We start from the raw sequence: 20,109 nt of genomic DNA on the forward strand, positions 1-20,109 counted from the left end.
GGATCTGGGAGATGTCTCTGTCTGGCCTCATGTGGAGCACAGAAACAAAGCTTCCCACTGGGGGCCACTGTCCTCTCCTCCTCCTCCTACCCCCACCTGGCCCACTTCCTTTCCCATTTGCCACTAGCTAACTAGCAGCTACCAAGTTTGAGTTTTGGCTCCCCTTCCAGGGCAACCTGGTAAAGCCAGCCTCTGCCTGGAACACCTCTTCTCCGGGGCTACAATGCCTCGCCTACACCCCGAGTCTCCCCTCCCTCAGCAGGCAGCCTGGGGATAGAGCTTCCACGGGAGAAGAACTCTCAGAGACACCTGCCTGGAAGGGCTTCACTTCTGGGAAGATCCCAAGGGGACAGAAGGGGAGGGGAGGGAGAGGGGAGAGTAGGGGAGGGATGGGCCCAGAGCCACCAAGACCCCCCTCCTGGCCACACCAACCAAGGGCTGGATGGCTCTGGATATCCACAAACCCCCTCTCTCCATGGACCAGAGGCTACACCAGGCCTCTAAAGGTCCCAGCCTCAGACCACACCTGACCCATCCCTGGCATCCTGCAAATACCAGGGACACTAGTCACCCAGAGCTCTGGGCCATGAAGGTCCAGAGTGCTTTGAATGAGGCTCTGTGGGAGGAGCAGATGCCCAAGGAAAGAAAGGAAGAAGGGAAAAAAGAAAGGAAGGAAAGGAGGGAGGGAGGGAAAGAAAGAACAGAAAGAAAAAGAAAGTAAGGCAGGTAGGCTCTGGCGGGGGGCGGGGGGCACAGTTGGTGGAAGCAGAGAGGACAGAGCTGGGCCTGCAGGCCAGTCTCTGGAGTGGCCACCTGCATAGCCAAGGCCCCTTCAGCTTCTGCTCCTTTTGCCTCAAAGCCAGTTCCCTAAAGGACCTTCCTCCTGAAGCCCCCATAGAAAACCAGCTGGCTTTTGGGCTGGGAAGGTGGCTCAGTGGTAGAGCGCTTGCCTTGCATGCATGAGGCCCTAAGTTTGATTCCTCAGCACCACATAAGAAAAAAGAAAAAAGCCAGAAGTGGCGCTGTGGCTCAAGTGGTAGAGCGCTAGCCTTGTAGCTGAAGAGCTGAGGGACAGCGCCCAGGCCCAGAGTTCAGGCCCCACAACTGGACCCCCCCCCCTAAAAAAAAAGAAAAGAAAAGAAAACTGGCTGGCTGGAAGTGACACTGTGGCTCAAGTGGTAGAGCACTACACTTGAGCAAAAGCAGCTCAGGGTCAGTGCCCAGGATCTGAGTTGGAGCTCCAGGAGCCATGCTAGCTCAGTGGGCCTGGCCTTTCCGCTGGGTGCCACTAGGGGAGCCTAGGCTCCTGTGCACAAATTCTCTGGGTGACTCAGAGGCAGGGGTGTGCGTGGGTCCCCAGGGGGAGGCACATTCCATGGGTCACTCTGGCCACATGCTAGAGAGACAAACAAAGGTCAGTGCTCAGGACAGGGCTGGTGGCTCACCTAACCAGAAAGTCAGTGCTCAGGAATGCCGTGCCCAGGCAGGAGAATGTTCTAGAACCTAGATCAGGTCTGTGGACAAGCACATGCTGGGGTGGCTGGGTGGGAGCCCTTGCCCTCTAGTGCCAGCCAAGAACCCAGCCTGCATCTTCTTTCTCTGTTGTCCCTCCTCCACTTTGCTGGGTCCAGAGTGGCAGGGCTGAGACCATCCCACGGGTGGACAACAGACAGATAGATATCTGCACACCTGACCCCATGTGCTCCCAGCCCCCAACGTGTGGGAGGTGTCCATGACTGCGCCTGGGGACTCTGACAGACCATGGGCCACATGTTTTTTCCATCACAGGCCCAGTCTGGGACACTCTGACAAGTGTTCTGTCCAGTGCCAGGCAAAGGTGGGAGAGAGGGGTCCCAGCTCCGGATGGTCACTGTGTGTCTATCCCCATCTAGCTGGACCCTGTCTCCAGGGTAACACAACCTCACCAACATGAGTGACTACACCCATCTATCTCCCTCCGTCATTCCACTCCATCTGAAAACAAATTCAATAGGCTCTGTTGCTCTGTTTTCATGTATGTAAATTAACTACAACCACATTTACAATACCCTCATTCATATCTTCTCTAGCAGTGTTATTTTATATACACTATATTCATGGAATTGTTTCTCAACCATGCACAGCCCCCCACCACCGGGGCTGAATTAGGATATGGGTAAACTGATCCAAGTTTTGTGTGTGTGTGTGTGTGTGTGTGATATGGGTAAACTGATCCAAGGTGTGTGTGTGTGTGTGTGTGTGTGTGTGTGTGTGTGTGAACTCAGAGCCTGGATGCTGTCCCTAAACTTTCTTGCTCAAGCCTAGAGCTCTACCACTTGAGCCACAGCTCTACTTCCAGCTTTTTTGAGTAGTTAACTGGAGATATGATACTCATGAGCTTTCTTGTCTGTGCTGGCTTCAAACTACAATCCTCAGATCTCCACCTCCTGAATATCTAGGATTACTAGCATGAGGTACCAGTACCTGGCTTGCTCCAAATTTTTAGCTCAGTGCCAAAATAAATAAACAAATAAATAAATAATAAAATAAATAAATGTCTATCCTTCTGCCTCCTCTGTCAGGCTCTGCTTACCAAGACCTGGGCAGTTCATGGGATGTTGATGGCTTCCGGGCTGGTCAGCGGTGTGGTCGATGCTATTTAAAGAGCTGGGCCAAAGCCCGGCCACAGCACATCAGCTTTAGGCCACAAGTTCTTGTTCCTGGAATGCTGGCCAGAAGCCTGAATGCCGAGCTCTGGAAAGGATGGGTGTCTAGACCCCCTGCATAATCAGCCTGATTCCAGAGACTCTGCCTACTTGGCACTGGGTTCCCTTTGGCATTCAGAAAAAGGTTACATAGGAAGTACAGAAGTGATCCCCTCCTCTCTCCTAATCCACCCATCCCCATGCCCCTCCTCCATCACCAGGGTGTGAATTCAGTCTCATACAATTGCTTGGCTTGTTTACTTACAACTAGTGCTCTACCACTTGAGCCAGGCCTCCAGCCTGGCTTTTTGCTGATTAACTGTAGTTAAGAGTCTCAGGGACTTTTATGCCTGGGGGTTTTAACCTCCATCCTCGGATCCCAGCCTCCTGAGTAGCTAGGATTACAGGTGTGAGCCACCAGTTCCTGCCTTCACTTCTGGTTTGAGTCTTTCAAAAGTTATTTAAAAAATGAGCTTTGCTCATTACAAATGGCACACAGAAACTGCACATATACCGTGCTAGGTGCCAGAGCAAGGACCCTATCACATACACTATATGCCTGGGCCCAAACCAGAGGGCCTCCCTGGGGTTAGAGGCCATGTGGCTTCACTTTCCTTCTGTGTTTCCACGTCACTGAAAGGCTGGGGGGAGGACCCACACAAGGCTAGAAGTTCTATCTCTTTTGCTGGGGACTTAGCAGGACTCTAGGCCAGGTCCTTGCAGACCACAGGTGGTGCCTCTGTTCTCTCTTCAGCTGGAGCGGCCTCTGCCGCTTTCCAGGAGTAAAAGAGAGGGGGCTGGGGGTCTAGCTCAGGGGAAGAGTGCCTGTCTGGCAAGCGCAAGGCCCTGAGTTCAGTCCTCAGCTCTGGGAAAAAAAAAAAAAAAAAAAAAGCTTTAAAAGTCCAGGAGTAAAGGAGAAAAGGAAAAGCCCAGACCCGTAGTCCTTGCTTGTACCTAAGCCCTAGCCTGGTCTGTGGCCGGGGCTGCTGGCATTCCCCAGGCTGGGGTGTTCACTCCAGAGGCAAGGGAGAGGTGGGGAGAGGTGAGAGAACAGGCTCCTGGGCTCAGACCAGCCTTGGTCCCCCAGGACAACCTCCTGAGCAACGGCAAAAAGGAATCAACAAACTCTGGTGGCTCCAGGAGCCTCTGCACAACACCCAGACCCAGGCTGCCTCCTTCTCTCTTCCCTATCTTGGGCCCTTCTTCTCTATTGCTATGACAACCCCAGATCAAAGAGGCAGCAGAGACCACACTCACTGGGGACAAATCTTGGCTCCAAAACCTCTTCATTAGAAAGCCTGAGGAAAAAAAATCCCTGAACCGCTCTCACCTCTGCTCTGTAGCTGGGGAAACTGAGACTAGTCAACACTATTCATCTAACAAGGGCTGCTGGGAGGAACTATGGCTGACGTAGGCAGAGCAAGGAGAGAGGTGAGTGACGGGGACTTTCCCAGTGCTACAGGCAGGTATCAACTAGAAGGAATATCACCCAAAATGCCCAGGTGTGTTCACACCAAATACAATATAGGTACCCCAACAGGGAAGAATGGCTGGGGAGGCCTAACAAATGCTTCCCAAACCAGTATAGTGTGTGGGTGAGCCCAGACAACTTGTCTTCAGCCATTTCCAGGATGAATGGGAAACTGTCATGAGTAATACAGGTGTCCAGTCAGATGCTGGAAAGGTAAGGGTGTTCACTGAGATGCTGGAAGGGCATTTGCTGAGGTGGGTGCAGGGGCACTCGGCCCAGCAGGCAAGAAGAGACAAGAGAGATGCTTGGGGGAGGAGGGCAGAGTCCTGGCGTCCCAGTGAGATGCGAGGAGGTAAGTCCTTGTGACCTCCCCTCCACAGGGTGGCGACTGCTGACACGCAGGAATCCCGTATTTCGAAATAGCTAGACCAGGAGTTTGAATGTCCTCACTGTCATAAAAATTGAAGACCCCTCACCCTCATTTGAACATTACACTATGTACATTTGAATCACAACATCATGTCACATACCCTATCAAAAATTTAAAAGAAAAAAAAATAAAACCCAACCACATGAAAAACAAAAACAAAAGGACCAAGTGTGCCGTCAGGGAGCTAGTGATTAGAGTCCAGGCTCCGGGTGGGTGGTGGCAGAAACAGTTGCCAAGGAACCAGGCAGAGTACCCGCCCACAAGATGATGGATCTGGTCACGTGGCTTGCTTTGACCAATGAGATGCCGTTAAACAAGAGGCCCAAGATTGCTTTAAAAGCATCTGTACAAAGCAATGAAAGAGGTTAAGGGGAAACTGGGTATATCTGGGAACTTGACAATCTTTGTAAATTTCCCTACTACTATTTTAAAAATACGTTTGCACTAGAATTGAAAACGTACATCTGGAAAGGTCACAGCGAATATGCCTCTTGTACAACTCTTCTATACTAATAAAAAATTCATCAAAAAATATAAAGGAAGTTATGGCTGGTGCTAGTGACTCATGCCTGTAATCCTAGCTGTTCAGGAGAATGAAGAACACTGTCCCACAGCAGCCCAGGTAGAAAACACTGTAAGATCTTATCTCCAATTAACCATTAAAAAGCAGAAAGGGGAGGTGTGGCTTAAGTGGAAGCACACCAGCCTTGAGCAAAAAAGCTAAGCACAAACTCAAGGCTCTGAGTTCAAGTCCTAGTATATTCTCCTCCCTCCGCCCCGTCCAGTTAGTTGTGCTTGAGGACATGTGTCTTTCTTGGGTCTCTGTCTACAATGTGAAGCAGCTCAGATTGCTTGGCTGACACTACAGCAGACCTTTTAAGACTGGATATTTCTCCCCATTAGCCACACGTTATGGGCAACTGGGTGGCAGCTGGGGCCTGAGAAGCTTTCCAGGTACAAGCACCAGTAGTGGAAGTGGCTCAAGTGGTAGAATGCTAGCCTTGAGCTGAAGAGCTCAAGGACAATGCCCAGGCCCAGAGTTCAAGCCCCACGACTGACAAAAAGAAAAAAAAAAGCACCAGTAGTATATTAGGAAGATGTTCTGTCAAGTTAAACATTCTGGAATCTTCCACCCAGTTCTGAGATTTGCCAGCTCAAAGCCTTTTACACCAGGGGTGCAAGACAGGAGTGATTCCGGGTGGGCATCAGGCTAGATCTGGAGACCTAGAGGAACAGACAAATTCAATCCTGGGCAATCAGCTAGGCAGAAGATGAACAGGTCTTGGAGGGGAAGGTGTGGACAGAGAATAGAATGGATGTAGGGAAGGAGACAGGAGATATGTCTATATTTATTTGATGCCAATATTGGGTTTGAACTTAGGGCCTGGGTGCTATCCCTTAGCTATTTTTACTCAAGACTGGTACTCTACCACTTGAGCCACTGATCTACTTCCAGATTTTTGCTAGTTAATTGGAGATAAGAGTCTTTCAATTTGTTTGCCTGGGCTGGCTTCAAACCTCAATCCTCAGATCTCAGCCTCCTGAGCAGCTAGCATTACAGGTGTGAGCCACCAGCGCCCGGCCGGCCTTCAAGTCACTTTTCAAACCCCATACTGTGCTGTGGCAGGCTTTCTGTCCAACCCCTTGGGAGCACTTCCTAACAACTGACTGCAGGCCAGCTACATCTGCAAGGGCAGCAGAAGCCTGGGCCCCCACTCTACTGAGCTTAGCTCGGCGCAGGCCTGACTGGCCATTAAAAAAAAAAAAAGGTGTTCATCCAACTTGTATGGGGTAGGAATGTCGTAGGTTCTGGGCAAGTCACAAGTTTACAGACAGGCCTGGAATTGTCCAAACCATGCCACAAGACAGGTCTCAGCACAGGGAAGCTTTCCAGAAACATTTGGTGAATTATTAATTCAATAATTAATAAAGTTTGGTTAGTCTGGGACAGGCAGCTCACGCTAAGGTATGGGAAAGCCGCAGCAGATCCTGTGCCTTCTATGAGAGGAAACCAGGCTTCTATCATTTTTTTTGCTGTCACATGGAGAAGCTACAAACTGATTTTTACAAAGAACAAGGGTTCTGTGATGGCGCCTGCCGGCAGCACCTGTGCAGAACTTCAAACCCAGCGCTATCCAGGAGGCTGCTGTCTTCCCAGACACTCGCAGCCTGGAAGAGGGGGAGAAAGAGAGAAACAGAGAGAGATGGGGAGGGGGGAAGGGGAAGCACTTAAATGTCCGATAATAGGACATGGCCAAGTAAATTATGGTATTTTTATTTGGGAGAACATTATGTAGTCATTAAAAATTATGTTCTCAAAGACTATTTCTTGTTGTGGAAAACCCTCCACATGATGATAAGAGAATCCAAAAAACGAAAGAAGCTGGTCTTCATTATATCACCTCTGCAATGCTCACCGGACCCCCAGGGTTATCCCACAGGCTCCCTGCTCCCTGTGAGGTGGGCCATAGGTTCACAACATCCACACCAATGCCACTGGACTTGGTCATTTGGGGCTTCTGCCTCTAACCTCAAACTTCTGCCCTCATCCCCACGAGATCAGTGGAATCCTCCAAGACCCCTTAGTCCCCCTAGGTACTGGTCACTGCTGTGCTGTTGGGGTCCTGCAGTGTTCCAGCACTGAGCCCCTAATTCTCTCCCGTGGGGGAAGAGTCCAGGGTCGGGAGGGGTGGGGTGGGTGGGGCCTGCAGATAAGACATCTGCAGCTGGCTCTGCGCCTGCATTTCTCTCCTTCCTCTTGCTCTCTCTGCCCACATCTGTCTATAGCCGATGCTCCACGGGCTCAGCTGGCTGGCGAGGAAGCATCTTATTTATGGCGCTGTAGCACTGCAGGGGGGTGAAGCGGCCGCTGACCTGCCTTTCAAGGACACTGCTACCTTGAGCTTGCATGGGCTGGCAGGCAAGGGGGGCGCTTCCGTTCCAGGAGCTCCTGATGGGAGTCAGGTAACCCACATCCCTACGCAGGTCCAAGGAGGGGCGGCGTCCTCCTCCCTCTCAGCACCACTAAGACTCTGTATTAATGGTGCCAGGCATGAAGCCAAGCACTTTGTATCTCATTTAACCCTCACAGCCTAGGAAGTAGTTTCTATGAATAGATCCAATCAGGAGAGACACGGTTATTATCCTGACCCTCAGCAAAGGGTTCAGAGGTTGAGGGATCTACCCAAGGTCACACAGCAAGTCCAAGGGCTAGGATTCAAGTTCAAGTCTGACTGTGGAGTCTGCCATCCCTTCACTGAGCTAAAGATGCCTGTGTCTTGCATCCAGGTACCCACAGCCAGAGGGGATATGGATTGTGGGTGCGGGAGGTGCTGGTGCAGGGGTGCTGCTGCCTCGGAGTCTCATGCTGGGGCCGTATCTGTGATGAGAGTGGGGGGCAGCAGTGGCCAGGAGCACCTAGCAGGATGGGGTGCATGGCGTGTCATGTGCTCGGAACACCCCTGTTGGGAGCTGGGAGGTGGTGCTGCTCATGTTCTTTCCGAGGAGCTGTGCCTGGAGCGAGGGGGCTGGGCTGGGAGCACTTTTGAGTGAAAAAAGCCAAGCAAGAAAGTTCAATCCCCAGTACCAAAAGACGATGACGAAAAAGAAAGAAAATACTAGAAACAAACAGCTGACAAGGTCTAAGACTGCACAAGCCAACAACACAGGAGCTGGCCCTCGCTCATACACAGGCAAGGCCTCACAGCCACCCCACGGTCCCTGCCACTCAGCTCCCTGCGGAGGCCTGGGGGGGCTGGGATGACGTCATCATGAAGCAGACTCTGTAAGCTGACATATTGGGGTCCTGCTCCCATGGAGAAGCTGCTTCCTGCCAAGGGCCATTTGGGTATTTATCATATCACGGGGAGCCACACCAGCCACCAACACTGCCAGGAGGCTGCAGGCGGTGGACGAGAAACACGCGTGTCTGTTCTATCATGCATGATTTCATGAGCCTTCTGCAGCCCACGGGCCTGATCTTCCCCAAACCTACTCTTTCTAGAACATTCTTCATTCTTGTGAGCGGTAAATGGAAAGCAGATTTCAAACTTCCATGGCTTTTCTCCCCTGGGAGCAACAGAGTCATTACAGGGCTCAAGTCTGTGGACCCCGTAGCTCTGTGGCAGTTGACCTAACACGTGACCTACCACCTTCCTAAAATAACCTTCAACGGCCTTCCCTGAGCCCTAGGGGAGGAGGACATGAGAGGTGTGGGATCCCCAGCCAGCTCCTAGGACCCCACAGGGCCCACAGGCTCCCTCCCTTGTTCAAGAGGCTGCCTGGACACTCGCGCTGTGTTCAACTCCCACCTCCTCCCCTGGCAGGAGGGAAGCTGTGCTGGACCCAGCAGGCAAGAGAGGCCCAGAACCTCCCTGGAGGGAAGTGGGGAGACACACATTTCCCCCCCCAACCCCCCCCCTGTCAAGACCCGAGGAGGGGAGGCAGCAGGCTGCTGGACCAGAGACCCAGCCCAGAATGTAATCAACTCCTGGCTCTGTGGGAGGTGCCGCAGGGTGTGGCGGTCCCCCTGGAGGAGGGAGGGAGATGCACCTCAACCCCAAGGCACACAGGCTTCCAGGCCCTGGGCTGGGCAGGCCGGGCCCCCTGGCAGAGCTGCAGCAGCCCGAGGCGTCACTCACCCTGCAAGGCCTCTTTGGCTCTGGCCAGTTCCTGCTCCTTCTGCACCAGCTGGACCCGGAGCTCGGTGGCCGTGAGGACCTCGGGGCCCTTGCCGCCCTGCGACTCCTCCAGGTCCTTGGCCAGCATCTCCTTCATCTGCCGGAGAAGGTGAACTTCCTCCTGGAGCCGGGCCACTTCCTCCCGTAGCACTAGGGGACAAGAGCACAGGTCACACGGGGCAGCTCCCAGGGCGCTGACTTCCTGTCCCTCTCATTGAGGACACAGGAAAACCCAGCCCGCACCTTCCCTGGTGCCCCTGCTGCAATGATTGTCCCCGGAGTGCCCATCCAGAGGATGGTGGCCCTGGAAATGGGCGTGATGACCGTGGGCCACAGCACGCAACGTATCCCACGGTAAGGCAGCCTCCATGACCCCTACCTTACACAAAGTGGTGCTGTGGCCCAGAGATCAAGACACTCCAGGAGGTCAAGTTCACAGCTGGCAGGTTTGAACAAGGCCCCTGATCCCAGGTTGAGAGGCAGACTTGCCCGGCCTGGTGCAGCACGGAGCCCTCGGGAGCTTGGCACTGTGCAGAACAGCTTTGCGCTCACCCTGAGTCACTCCGCAGGAAATGGGGAGACACTGAGAGCAGAGGGCTCGGTAGCTCTTCACCCAGCCCTGGTGTGAGAGTGCCAGGCGGGAGGAGGAGAGGCCAGGTGTCCCCAGCTGGGCCATCATCCTTCAGTGACAGGTGAGGCCCCTCACATGTTACAGCCACTTCACACCCCTAGTCCTCCTGCTCATCTGACAGAGACGCTGCGTTGGGGAACAGGCCCTGAGTGTGGGGCTCCACCTGGGGACGGGCCGGGTGACAGGCCATATACACCTCGAGGACAAACATTGTAGAGGTATTCTTAAGCAGAAACCATCGAAACGCCCACCAAAGCAGTGAGCTGGCCTTTGCCTACACCTGAACCGTGCACGCGCCTCACGCTTGCCAGCACTGGGGCCCTGTGCCCCTCCAGGGCCCCTGCCAAGCTCGCCCTTACCAGTTCCTCCTGACCACCTCCTCAGGGAGACACAGACCTCTGCCCACCTCTTCAGGGACCGACATGAGCCCCCGGGAGGGCCGGGCAGAGGCTGTGGTGGGCATCTGCCCGTGGTGCATACATTTGGCCTTCTGGAAGCACCCTTGGGTAACTGTTTATTGCTAACGAAGCCAAGGGGTGTGTGTGCGGGGGAGGGAAACTGTTTTTGTTGTTGGAGATGCAGTGTCCCTACCTAGCCACACCTGGCACCCGCTGAACCTGGACCAGAACCATGAAAAGAATGCATGAAAGAAAGCAGGAAGCCTGATCTACTTTCAGCGTAGAGTGTGAGTGACTGCTTATGTATTATATTACCACATGGGTGGGATCGGGAGGTTGCTTCTGCCTGTTGTGGGTTTTTTTTCTTCTCTCTTGGCGGTGTGGCTACTGGGCTTCCTGACCCAGCCCTGCAGAAGCACTGGGTTCTTCATTGTCACCTGTGCACTGGGTCCCCAGAGACTGCGCTTCAAAAGCAGGACTCCTAGCTGCCTATCCATACCTAGCCGCTGGCCCCCACAGCCCAGGTCACTTCTCAAGGTCCCAGTTGTTACCCTGTTCTGCTTGTATGGGCTGCCAGACTTGGTTGACAGATTTATAGCAAAACAAACAAGCCCCAGCTACAAACTGGAAGTTCCTAGGTCAGTGACAGGTTAAGTTTTAGCATGAGAATGTCCCACAGTACACAGGCCATGCTCATATTGAAAAGGCCTTCCTGTCTGCCCTAAGTAGCTCTGCTCCTACCGGAGGGGATGGACGAGGGGACATGAGCACAAGGAAGCAGGTGGCCCAAAAGCAGGCTCCTCTGGGGGGAGGGGAACCCACACCAGCACTCAGTAGAGACCAAGGGGCGGGGGCGCTGGTACCACAACCTTCCTTGGGCTCAGCTCACCTTTCCAACAGGTGTACCAGGCTGAGGCCCCGCCCCTGTGGTCAGGCTTCAAACAAGCCTGGGGGAGCCAGAGGGCAGCACACCAGGTGCAGCGCCCCACAAGCCAAGCCCTAGGGGACCAGGCTGGAAAAACAACTTCACGGAAAGTGAGTGAGACACACATCTTACAAAGCACACCTGCCCACCTGGGCGGGGCAGCCCAGATTGCCAGCCCCGGCCACCCTGCCCACCCTGCCCGCCCCGGCCATCCTGCCCGCCCCGGCCATCCTGCCCGCCCCGGCCACCCTGCCTGCCCCGGCCACCCTGCCCGCCCTGGCTGGCTCTGCCAGGAGCAGAGCTCCCAGCCCTGGACCATGGTGGGCACCCCGTCCTGGGCCTCAGCTGCCCTAACTATAATTAGAAGCTGGGTAACGGAACACCTGGTTCTATCTCCAGCACTGCAAAGAACAAAACTTCTCAAAAGCCACGTGTAGCACTGCGTACGCCCAGCACAATGTCCCCTGGGTGTCAACCAGCACCACAACCCACCCTCCCCTCTGAGCACCACTGCGTACGCCCAGCACAATGTCCCCTGGGTGTCAACCAGCACCACAACCCACCCTCCCCTCTGAGCACCGGGGACCAACTGCCTTCTTCAGAAGAACACTCTGGAGCTGGGAGAACTTGCTTTCTGTCTCAGAAGTCTCCCTTTCTGTCTCCCTTTCTGTGTGACCTTGGGCGTTCCCTGTCCCTGTCCAGGCCTTCAGAACAGCATGGCCCTTCCCCTGCTCCTGCTCACAGGTAGCCCAGGCTGGGCTGGAATTACAGATCCCCCTGCCTCAGCCTCCACGTGCTGGGATTACAGGAGTGCATCACCATGCCTGGCCAGAGGGACTCACAGATGAATGCTACTAATTCTGCGCTTCTCTGTGAGAATAGACCCGGGCTCTGGTCTGCAGCCACACTGCCCGGTTTCTTGGTCACATGGGCTGCAACTCAGGTACGTGTGTGCAGCTGGTGGCGAAGACACGGGACAGAGCTGTACGGACCACGGACACCTCTGCTTGGGGTGCTGGATAGGGACAGGAAGGAAGTGTGGCCATGTTTAGCCAGAGACAGAGTCCTGGCATCGCCCAAGGACAGCAAAGGAAAACACAGTCATGGACTGTCCAGCTAGTGTTGGGCAGCGCCAGCCACTGGAACACTGGGAAGGGGAAGGGCAGGGGGCCAAAAGAAGCCAGACTCAGCAGAGTCCCAGGGCCTCCATAGGTTAGCAGGGAGGTCGCGTTGCCTGGAGACCTGCTCACCAGCGGCATGCCAGGCAACAGTGACCTCCTGATGCCTCTTCCCCACGGGCAAGCAGGCACAGTGCAGCCATCCAGTGGCCGTGGGAGCTGGGACAAGCCTTGCCCTTCTGCAGCCCATCTCTTTTAGGCCCAGCCCCCCCTTGTAGCTAGCCATGCCCAGGTGGCCCAGTTCTGACCAGTGAAGCACAGAAAGAAATTCCGAGAATAGGCCTTTAAGAGAAACAGGCTTTGTTTTCTGCCCACCTTTTATCCTGAAAGTGGTGTTGATGGCTGGAGCTGCAGCAGCCACCTAGAAACAGGAGGCATCTCTAGATCTCTAAGGTTCCCAATGAGTTGCAAATTTATGAGCCCAGTTTCCCCAAGAAGAGGTCTATATAACATTATACTCATCATGCATCGCCCTATCAATTACACCTTTGCTAACACTTGAGCACAACCTCTTCTCCAAACTGGTATTTTACACGTCATCTTTACCTAGATTAATCTCCAGGAAGAAGATCCTAGCAATTATCACCCCCTCCCCCGAGTCTTCTACAGATGAGGTAGAGAGATGAAGCACAGGGTCACAGGGGAAGGGCAGAGCCAGTGTTGAACCCCAGGCATCCTGGCTCCAGAACCCAGCTCCCCCTCCTATGTGACATGGCCACACGTGACCTGGGGACGGGGTCACGTGCTGAGACCTCACACGTGACCCGGGGACGGGGACGTGTGCTGAGAGCCCCAACTGTGCTCACACAAACCAAGACAGCCACGCACTCAGAGTGACGTCACCTTGCCAGGCCACCGTCTTATATTTGGAGCCACTGAACACCCAAGTCCCGGATCCCACCGCGCCTCGAAGCCTTGGACTTCTCACTGACATAAACCAACAGTCTTCTTCCTCCGGTCCTGGCCAGCCTGAGCTGCATTTTCTGTCCCTTACAATTGAAAAACAATCCCAACAATTGGTGGTCAGGGGCAGCTTACCCATATCCCTAATCCCCTTAATTCTCTACCTGCTCCGTTTCAAGCTAGCAGACTTCCCTCCCAAATGAGAGGATCAAAGGGGACCTGGCCGTTACCGCCTCCCAGAGCTGGGAGCACCAAGGCGCTCCAGCCCGCAGAGACAGCCCCTCCCCGCCCCTGGACAGACCCAACCTGGGCTCTTTCCAGACTTCCTCACTCTGATGGGCCTTTCTGCTTTTCTCCCACAGGCAAGGGTCCTTGCGCACCAGCTGCTGGGGTCTGCCTGAGGGGCTGAGCCCCAGATCCTTGTCTCCCCTCTCCCTGGCACTACTCCTGGGCTGGGCCTGCTCATGAGCCACACTGAAGTGCAGGTGGAAGCTGGGCAGCGCGGCACACAGCCAGATCCTAGCTAGAAAGACTGGCTGCTTCCCAGGGGCTGGGAATGTGGTTTGGTGGTAGAGTGCTTGCCTCGCATGCATGAAGCCCTGGGTTCCATTCCTCAGTACCACATGCACAGAAAAAGGCAGAAGTAGTACAGTGGTTCAAGTGGTGGAATGCTAGCCTTGAGCAAAAGAAGCTCAGGGACAGTGCCCAGGCGGCCCTGAGTTCAAGCCCTAAGACTGGCAAAAACAATAAACAAACACACAAAAAAAGACTAGCTGATTCCCCAGCCAGGCTCTCCAGTATGAAGACCAGGCTCCCAGACCTAAGTGCCAGGCTGTGCCAGGACAGAAGTCTAACTGAAGAGCGCAGCATGGAACCTGGACCTTGCCTTGCAGGCTTCTCCAACCCTGGCCACGGCACTGACCTTCCCTTCCCCAGAAACAAGCCTGGGGAGGGAGATGTCCACCAAGGAACTGCTCCCCCCCCCCCGCCACCCCCCACCCCCTCCTCTGCCACCTCCCACTCTAGGTCCTCCTCCCTCTTCATCCTAGGAAAAATAATCAAAACACAGAAAGGAACGAGGCACGATTTACCCTCACCAATTGAGGCATGCCCCTCCCCTAGCCACTGGGCACAAGGCTGCACAGTGCCTTGTAGTTGCGGATGAGAGTCTAGCCAGCCTCCTCACCCCCAGCCGGAGCCAGCATGGAGGCTGTCCCCGTCCCCACCACGAATCAGCAGCCACAGAGTGGATGGCAGAGGCTGGGGTGGCCCCGTCTAGCTGTGGGTGGGAGGGAAACTCCCCCCCCCCACTACCAAACTCAGAGCAAGGATTGGTTCACAGATAGCCAGGCAGAGGCCCAGAGGAAATTTCAGAAACAGACAGCTAACCACTGGGCCACACTGTGGGCCAGAAGCCAAAGTGCAAAGGGCCTTAGGCCATAACTGCTCTCAGGCCTCCACTCCGGGGCGCCTCCACTTCGGGGCTCAAGGCATGGGCATGGGGCTGACACAGAGATCAGAAGTGGGCAGCCAGCAGATCCAGCTTCCAGAAGAATTTTTTTTTTTTTTTGGTCAGTCATGGGGCTTGAACTCTGGGCCTGGCCACTGTCCCTGAGCTCTTCAGCTCAAGACTAGCACTCTACCCCTTGAGCCTCAGTGCCACTTCTGGTTTTTTGGTGGTTTATTGGAGATAAGAGTCTCACAGACTTTCCTGCCAGACTGGCTCTGAATCGCGACCCTCAGATCTCAGCCTCCTGAGTAAGCTAGGATTACAGGCGTGAGCCACTAGTGCCCCACCCAGAAGAATTTAAACTAGCAGAGCTGGAGGGCTACTGTGCAGGTAAAACCGAGGCGGGTCCCTGGCAATTCTTGCTAGCAGGGGACCTCAGCACTCCTCCACCAGACCCGCCCTGTAACCTAGCACAGGTCTGAACCCAGCCTCCTGGTTCAAATCTTGGCTCTGTCCTTCAGTGGCTGGGTGCCCTTAGCAGGTCCCCTCTTTGTCCCCATGTGGAGAACAGCGACAAGGGAACTGTTGGGCCAGGGTGGCTGTGCATGGCTCCAAAAGGAGCCGGGCACAGTGTGGGTGCTCGGGCAGCCCCCATGCCATCGAGAGTTGACCTGACCCTGTGGGTGGGCAGGCGCGGGCTGGCCCAGGGCTGCCCGCCGGGGGCAGAGGAGCCTGCCAGCCCTGCAGAGCACCGCAAAGCTCTATAACTCACTCCGCGTCCTCCAGCCCAACCGAGCAGCTGTTGCGGGAAGAAATAAAATATGTTCTGCATACTTTAAATGCTTCACTTACAAAAACTGGCAGGGCCGTCTTTCTAAACTGTTTACCAATAAAGTCCCTAATGAGCACTGTTCAGGCCTCCCTGCGGGCAGGGTGGGTCGGGGAGGGGAGGGGCGGGGGAGAGGCTGCTGTCGCTCCCTCACAGCGCCATCTGGGATTGCTCAGAGGGGCAGGGGACTGAGACCCCATCCCAGCTCCCCTGGCCTCCTTCTGAAAGCCAAGCCCAGACTGGGGACAAAGGGGAGGGTCCTTCCCACTGGGGTCCTTCCCATACACCAGGAGGTCTGCTTCCCAGCCAAAGGAGTTAATAGAAAAATCACCCTGAGCTGAGAAAGCAGGTCAGGGCCAGGAAGGACTGGCTCTGGGCACCCCATGAGTGAACCCCAACACCCTGCAGCACAAGGCCTGAGCTGCTCAGGAGCCCAGATCAGAGAGCACTCTGTGAGGGATACCCAGGGGCACCAACCAGCCAGCAACCCCAGGGGGTTGGATGGGTCCTGCAATACCCTGAGGATGCTAAGAACCTGGGGGGGGGGGGGACACCCAGTGGCTCTGGCTTGTAATCCGAGGATCTCATTCAAAGCCAGTTTTAGGCAGGAGAGTCCATGGGGCTCTCCTCTCCAATTAACTACCAAAAAGCCAGAAGTGGAGCTGTGGCTCAAGTGGTAGAACGCTAACCTTGAGCATAAAAACTCAGGAACTCTGCCTGGGCCCTAAGTTCAAGTCCTAGGACCAGTTCAAAGGCTTAGCCTGGTAAGCCCTGCTCACCTCTCCCCAGAGCCCGGGTAACACCTCCCAGCATGCAGGGTCTGAGATTCACCAGCTCCCAGAGCCTAGTGAGGGAGAGGCAGAGAAAAGTCTAGGCAGATAGGGAGACAGAGCCCCGGTGGAGAAAATGCCCCTTCTTCCTGAAGGTCCTGGAAGGGAAAGTGGCCCTGGCAGAGATCCAACCAGGTGCCCAGACAGCTGCAATGCACCTAAAGAGGTAAGGGAGGGGACACTGCCACCAGACGACCGATTTCCAGGTCCCCATCTTGTTCTCTTGCCCCTAGACGTCTGTATTGTCCCCTCCTTGCTTTCCTCCTCCCTCCCCCTGCCCCCCAAAGCAGGTGATAGGCCTCACGGGCAGTTTTCCTCCTAGAAGGTGCTTACACCAACCTGCCAGGTGCCAAGAGGGGTCTAACCCTCCTCTGGGGCCTTACTCTCACTTGCAAGCAAACTTCACCTCTGCTCCCACTTTTCCGGCTTCAGAATTCGTTTGCTAGAGAAGAAAAGCGAACTGTAGATGCCCAGGCAGAGTCACTAATAATCCTACCCAGGACGGAAGCCCAGGCTGTGGCCCAGACACCAGGCTATGCCTCCATACCACTCAGCCAGGCCACAGAGTCCGCCCCCTACCTTACCCTCCTACCAGCCCCATCCCATCCCAACACACACACTCAAAGGCACAGCCTGGCCATTCTGGGCTGCTCTCAAGACACTGAAAACAGAGGTATTGGGGGAGCGGGGGGAGAGGGCAGGCTGCATGTGTGGCACTTCCCAGCAAGCCACTGTGGCCAGGGGTGAGAAGCAGCTGTGAACTTAGGGTCTGGGCAACTCCCTGCTACCTCCCTATCCCCATCACCTCTCTGGGGCTTATCTTTTTTTCTTCTTTTGGTGCCGGTTCAGAGGCTTGAACTCAGGGCCCTGGCACTGTCCCTTAAGATTTTCTGCCCAAGATTGGCACTCTTACCAGTTGAGCCACAGCTCTACTTCCAGTGTTCTAGTGGTTAATTGGAGATGAGTCTCATGGACTTTCCTCCCTGGGCTGGCTTTGAACCCTGATCCTCAGATCCTCAGCCTCTGGAATAGCTGGGATTCCAGACATCCGGCTTGTGTCTCATCTTTAGAACGGGGTGTTTGTCTTACAGGGTGGATACAAGGGCTGAGTGACATGAAATAACATTCTGGCAAGCGGCAAACGCCATACACAGTTCCGTTATTTCCGTTCCGGGCCCTCCCTTGACAGCCTCTGCCTACTGACTGTAAGAGCAGCTCTGCTTGGAGGCACTGCCCCTGGAACCCAGGAGGCATCTGGAATTTTCTGTCCCACCCTCTGGTGCAGCTCTCTTTGCTGAGGTGTTTGGAGGGAGATTTCCGGAGGCAACGCCAATCTGGGGCTTCCAACATAGGGATCCCCTTCTTTTTTTACCACCTGTCTCTCCCCCCCCTCCTCCCAGCTTCCTCATTTGTGGACCTGACTTTCCTTCCTGCTCAGAGCCATAGACATCTCTCAGACGGAGGCAGGCCAACTCCTACAACAATTCAAAGGTCAAATGCAGCTTCCAGGCTGCGGGCGGCCTCCAGGGAGAGCAGAAGAGAAAAGTATTCGAAAAATGTAAATGGAAAGAACCCCAAGGCTCTGCACTCCCCGCCCCCACAGCCCAGCCAGCTGTACAGACAGACACCAGGCTGCTCCTGCCCATCCCGCCCTAGAACCAAGTGCGAGAGACCAAGGCGATGCAGAATCGTCACCAGCGGTGACCAGGGCTGCCTGCCTTGAAGGACAACACACCATCCAGGCAAGGGCTCTGGCACAGAATCACCTCTGGCAGGAGCAAGGTACCATGGCCCCAACAGCCAGGCCGGCTGCAACATGGACTAACTGGAAGCCTGGGAAATAAATGAGCATGCGAAAAGAGCCCCCCTGGCATAGCCCATGGCAAAGATCAGACCAAAGCCCTGTGCACGGCGCTCCCTAGCCAGCCAGGGATCTTTTATTTATTTTTGTGCCAGTACTCAGGCTCGAGCTCAGTGCCTGGGTGCTTTCCTTAGCTTTTCTACTCAAAACTGGTGCTCTATCACTTGAGTCACACTCCACTTCCAGTTTTTTGGTGGTTAATTGGAGATAAGAGACTCATGGATTTTTCTGCCCAGGCTGGCTTTGAACCCTGAACCTGATTTCAGCCTCCCGAGTAGGTAGGTTTACAGGTGTAAGCACTGGCACCTAGCCCGTTTCTGTTTTTGTGTGATCTTACTGCACGCCTCCCAGGGAAAATGGAACTACTAGAAAGAAGATTCCAGGCTTCACAGCTGTACAATCAAAGTATCAGGCTAGAATAAAGGGGAGACAGGAAGCTAGTGGAGAAACAGCAGACATGATGCTGGGCTGGGGCTGTAGCTCAGTGGTAGAGTGCTTGCCTAGCAGGCTTGAGGCCCTGGGTTGGATCCCCAGCACTACAATCAATCAACCAACACAAACCCCAGGAACCTATATGCCAACTATTTGTGGCAGGGCTAAAGCTTTTTTCCCATCAGCTTTCTCCTGTCCTACTGTCAAGCGTACTCAAGATCCTCCCTCTCCCATGTCACCCACTTCAAACCCTATGTTTTGCTGGATGTTCGGCTGGGGTCCTTTCTTCCGACATGTGTGGGATAATCTGACCCCTGCTGGCTACCTGAAAGAGGGTGGGCACACTCACCAGGCACCCAGGACTGGCAGGGGTAGAAGACACAGTACAAAGACAAACAGGATATGCACAGCACAGCCGGAGGACAACTCAAAAGCTCTTCCACAGGTGGGCAAAGCAGCACCCTGGCAGATACCACCGAGGAAAGCAATTTGGGCTCAGAGGATGCGGATTTCGGCCAAGACCAGGCCAAGTTCATGGAACAGGATCCTTCCTGCTGTCCATGGTGAAAAGTAACGCAGGAACCACCAGAGCCCAGGCTCTCCTCCTAACTCCTAATCTGTACACCAACTATTGATCTCCTTCCAAATCAGCCTTTTTTCTACATGCACACATGCAAAAATCTAACTTTGGCTGGAAAGCCCCTCTCCCCAACCCAGACTGGGGGTAGGGGAGGGTAAGGGTCTGGATTCAAGGTGTCACTGTACTTCCCTCCCATCCCCATGTATTTCTGTCATCTCAGCTTCAAGCACATGTCCACAGAACCCTCCACCACAGCACAGTACTGATTACCCAGCTGTGGACCCCAAGAGGAGTATGGGAACTTGTCCCAGGGCATCCTGGGGTTCCTTACGACCTAAGAGCTGTCAGACTAGGGATGGGATACATACAAGCAGCTGCAGAAAAGGGGGGGCCAGTGATGGCCTCTCATAGTACACTCCTGGCCTCCCTACAGACCTCCACTTTCCTGTCCTCCACCTCCCCCAAGCCAGCTTCCAGTACCTTATAAACAGCACCAACCACCCTCTGTCCTCATAAGGCCTCTGATGCATAGGGAACCTGAGGCTGGACAAACTGGGGGGACCAGGGCAGGACACTCCATCCTTCCTTACCCAGCATCACCCAGCTGGAAGAGACGGCTCCAGGAAGGCACACGGTGTTCACACGGCATCTTCTGAGGTCAGAGGGGTTAGCAGTATGTGAGAGCCTCAAATGGGCCAAGGAGTAGGTGGATGCTACCAAAGATGGATTTTTTGGCTCAGTATGTAGGTGAGCCAAATACTTGAAGACAAGGAATGAAAAGCTGCAGGGAGCAAGGCACTGGTGGCTCATGCCTGCAATCATAGCTAC

At 54.5% G+C, this 20,109-nt stretch overlaps 1 protein-coding gene across 3 annotated transcripts in view; it reads right to left on the reverse strand.

Annotated features, from left to right (window-relative positions):
• Kazn (kazrin, periplakin interacting protein) overlaps nt 1-20,109 on the reverse strand; it is a 502,475-nt gene that overhangs the window by 33,042 nt on the left and 449,324 nt on the right. For all 3 annotated transcript variants that reach the window (XM_070037902.1, XM_070037903.1, XM_070037904.1), the window contains one exon: nt 9,226-9,414. In XM_070037902.1, the coding sequence (XP_069894003.1) occupies nt 9,226-9,414 (189 nt within the window). The remainder of the gene's footprint in view (nt 1-9,225; nt 9,415-20,109) is intronic.

This window comes from Dipodomys merriami, unplaced genomic scaffold (assembly GCF_024711535.1).
Source record: "Dipodomys merriami isolate MVZ:Mamm:240054 unplaced genomic scaffold, mDipMer1.0.p SCAF_28, whole genome shotgun sequence".
NCBI lineage: Eukaryota > Metazoa > Chordata > Mammalia > Rodentia > Heteromyidae > Dipodomys > Dipodomys merriami.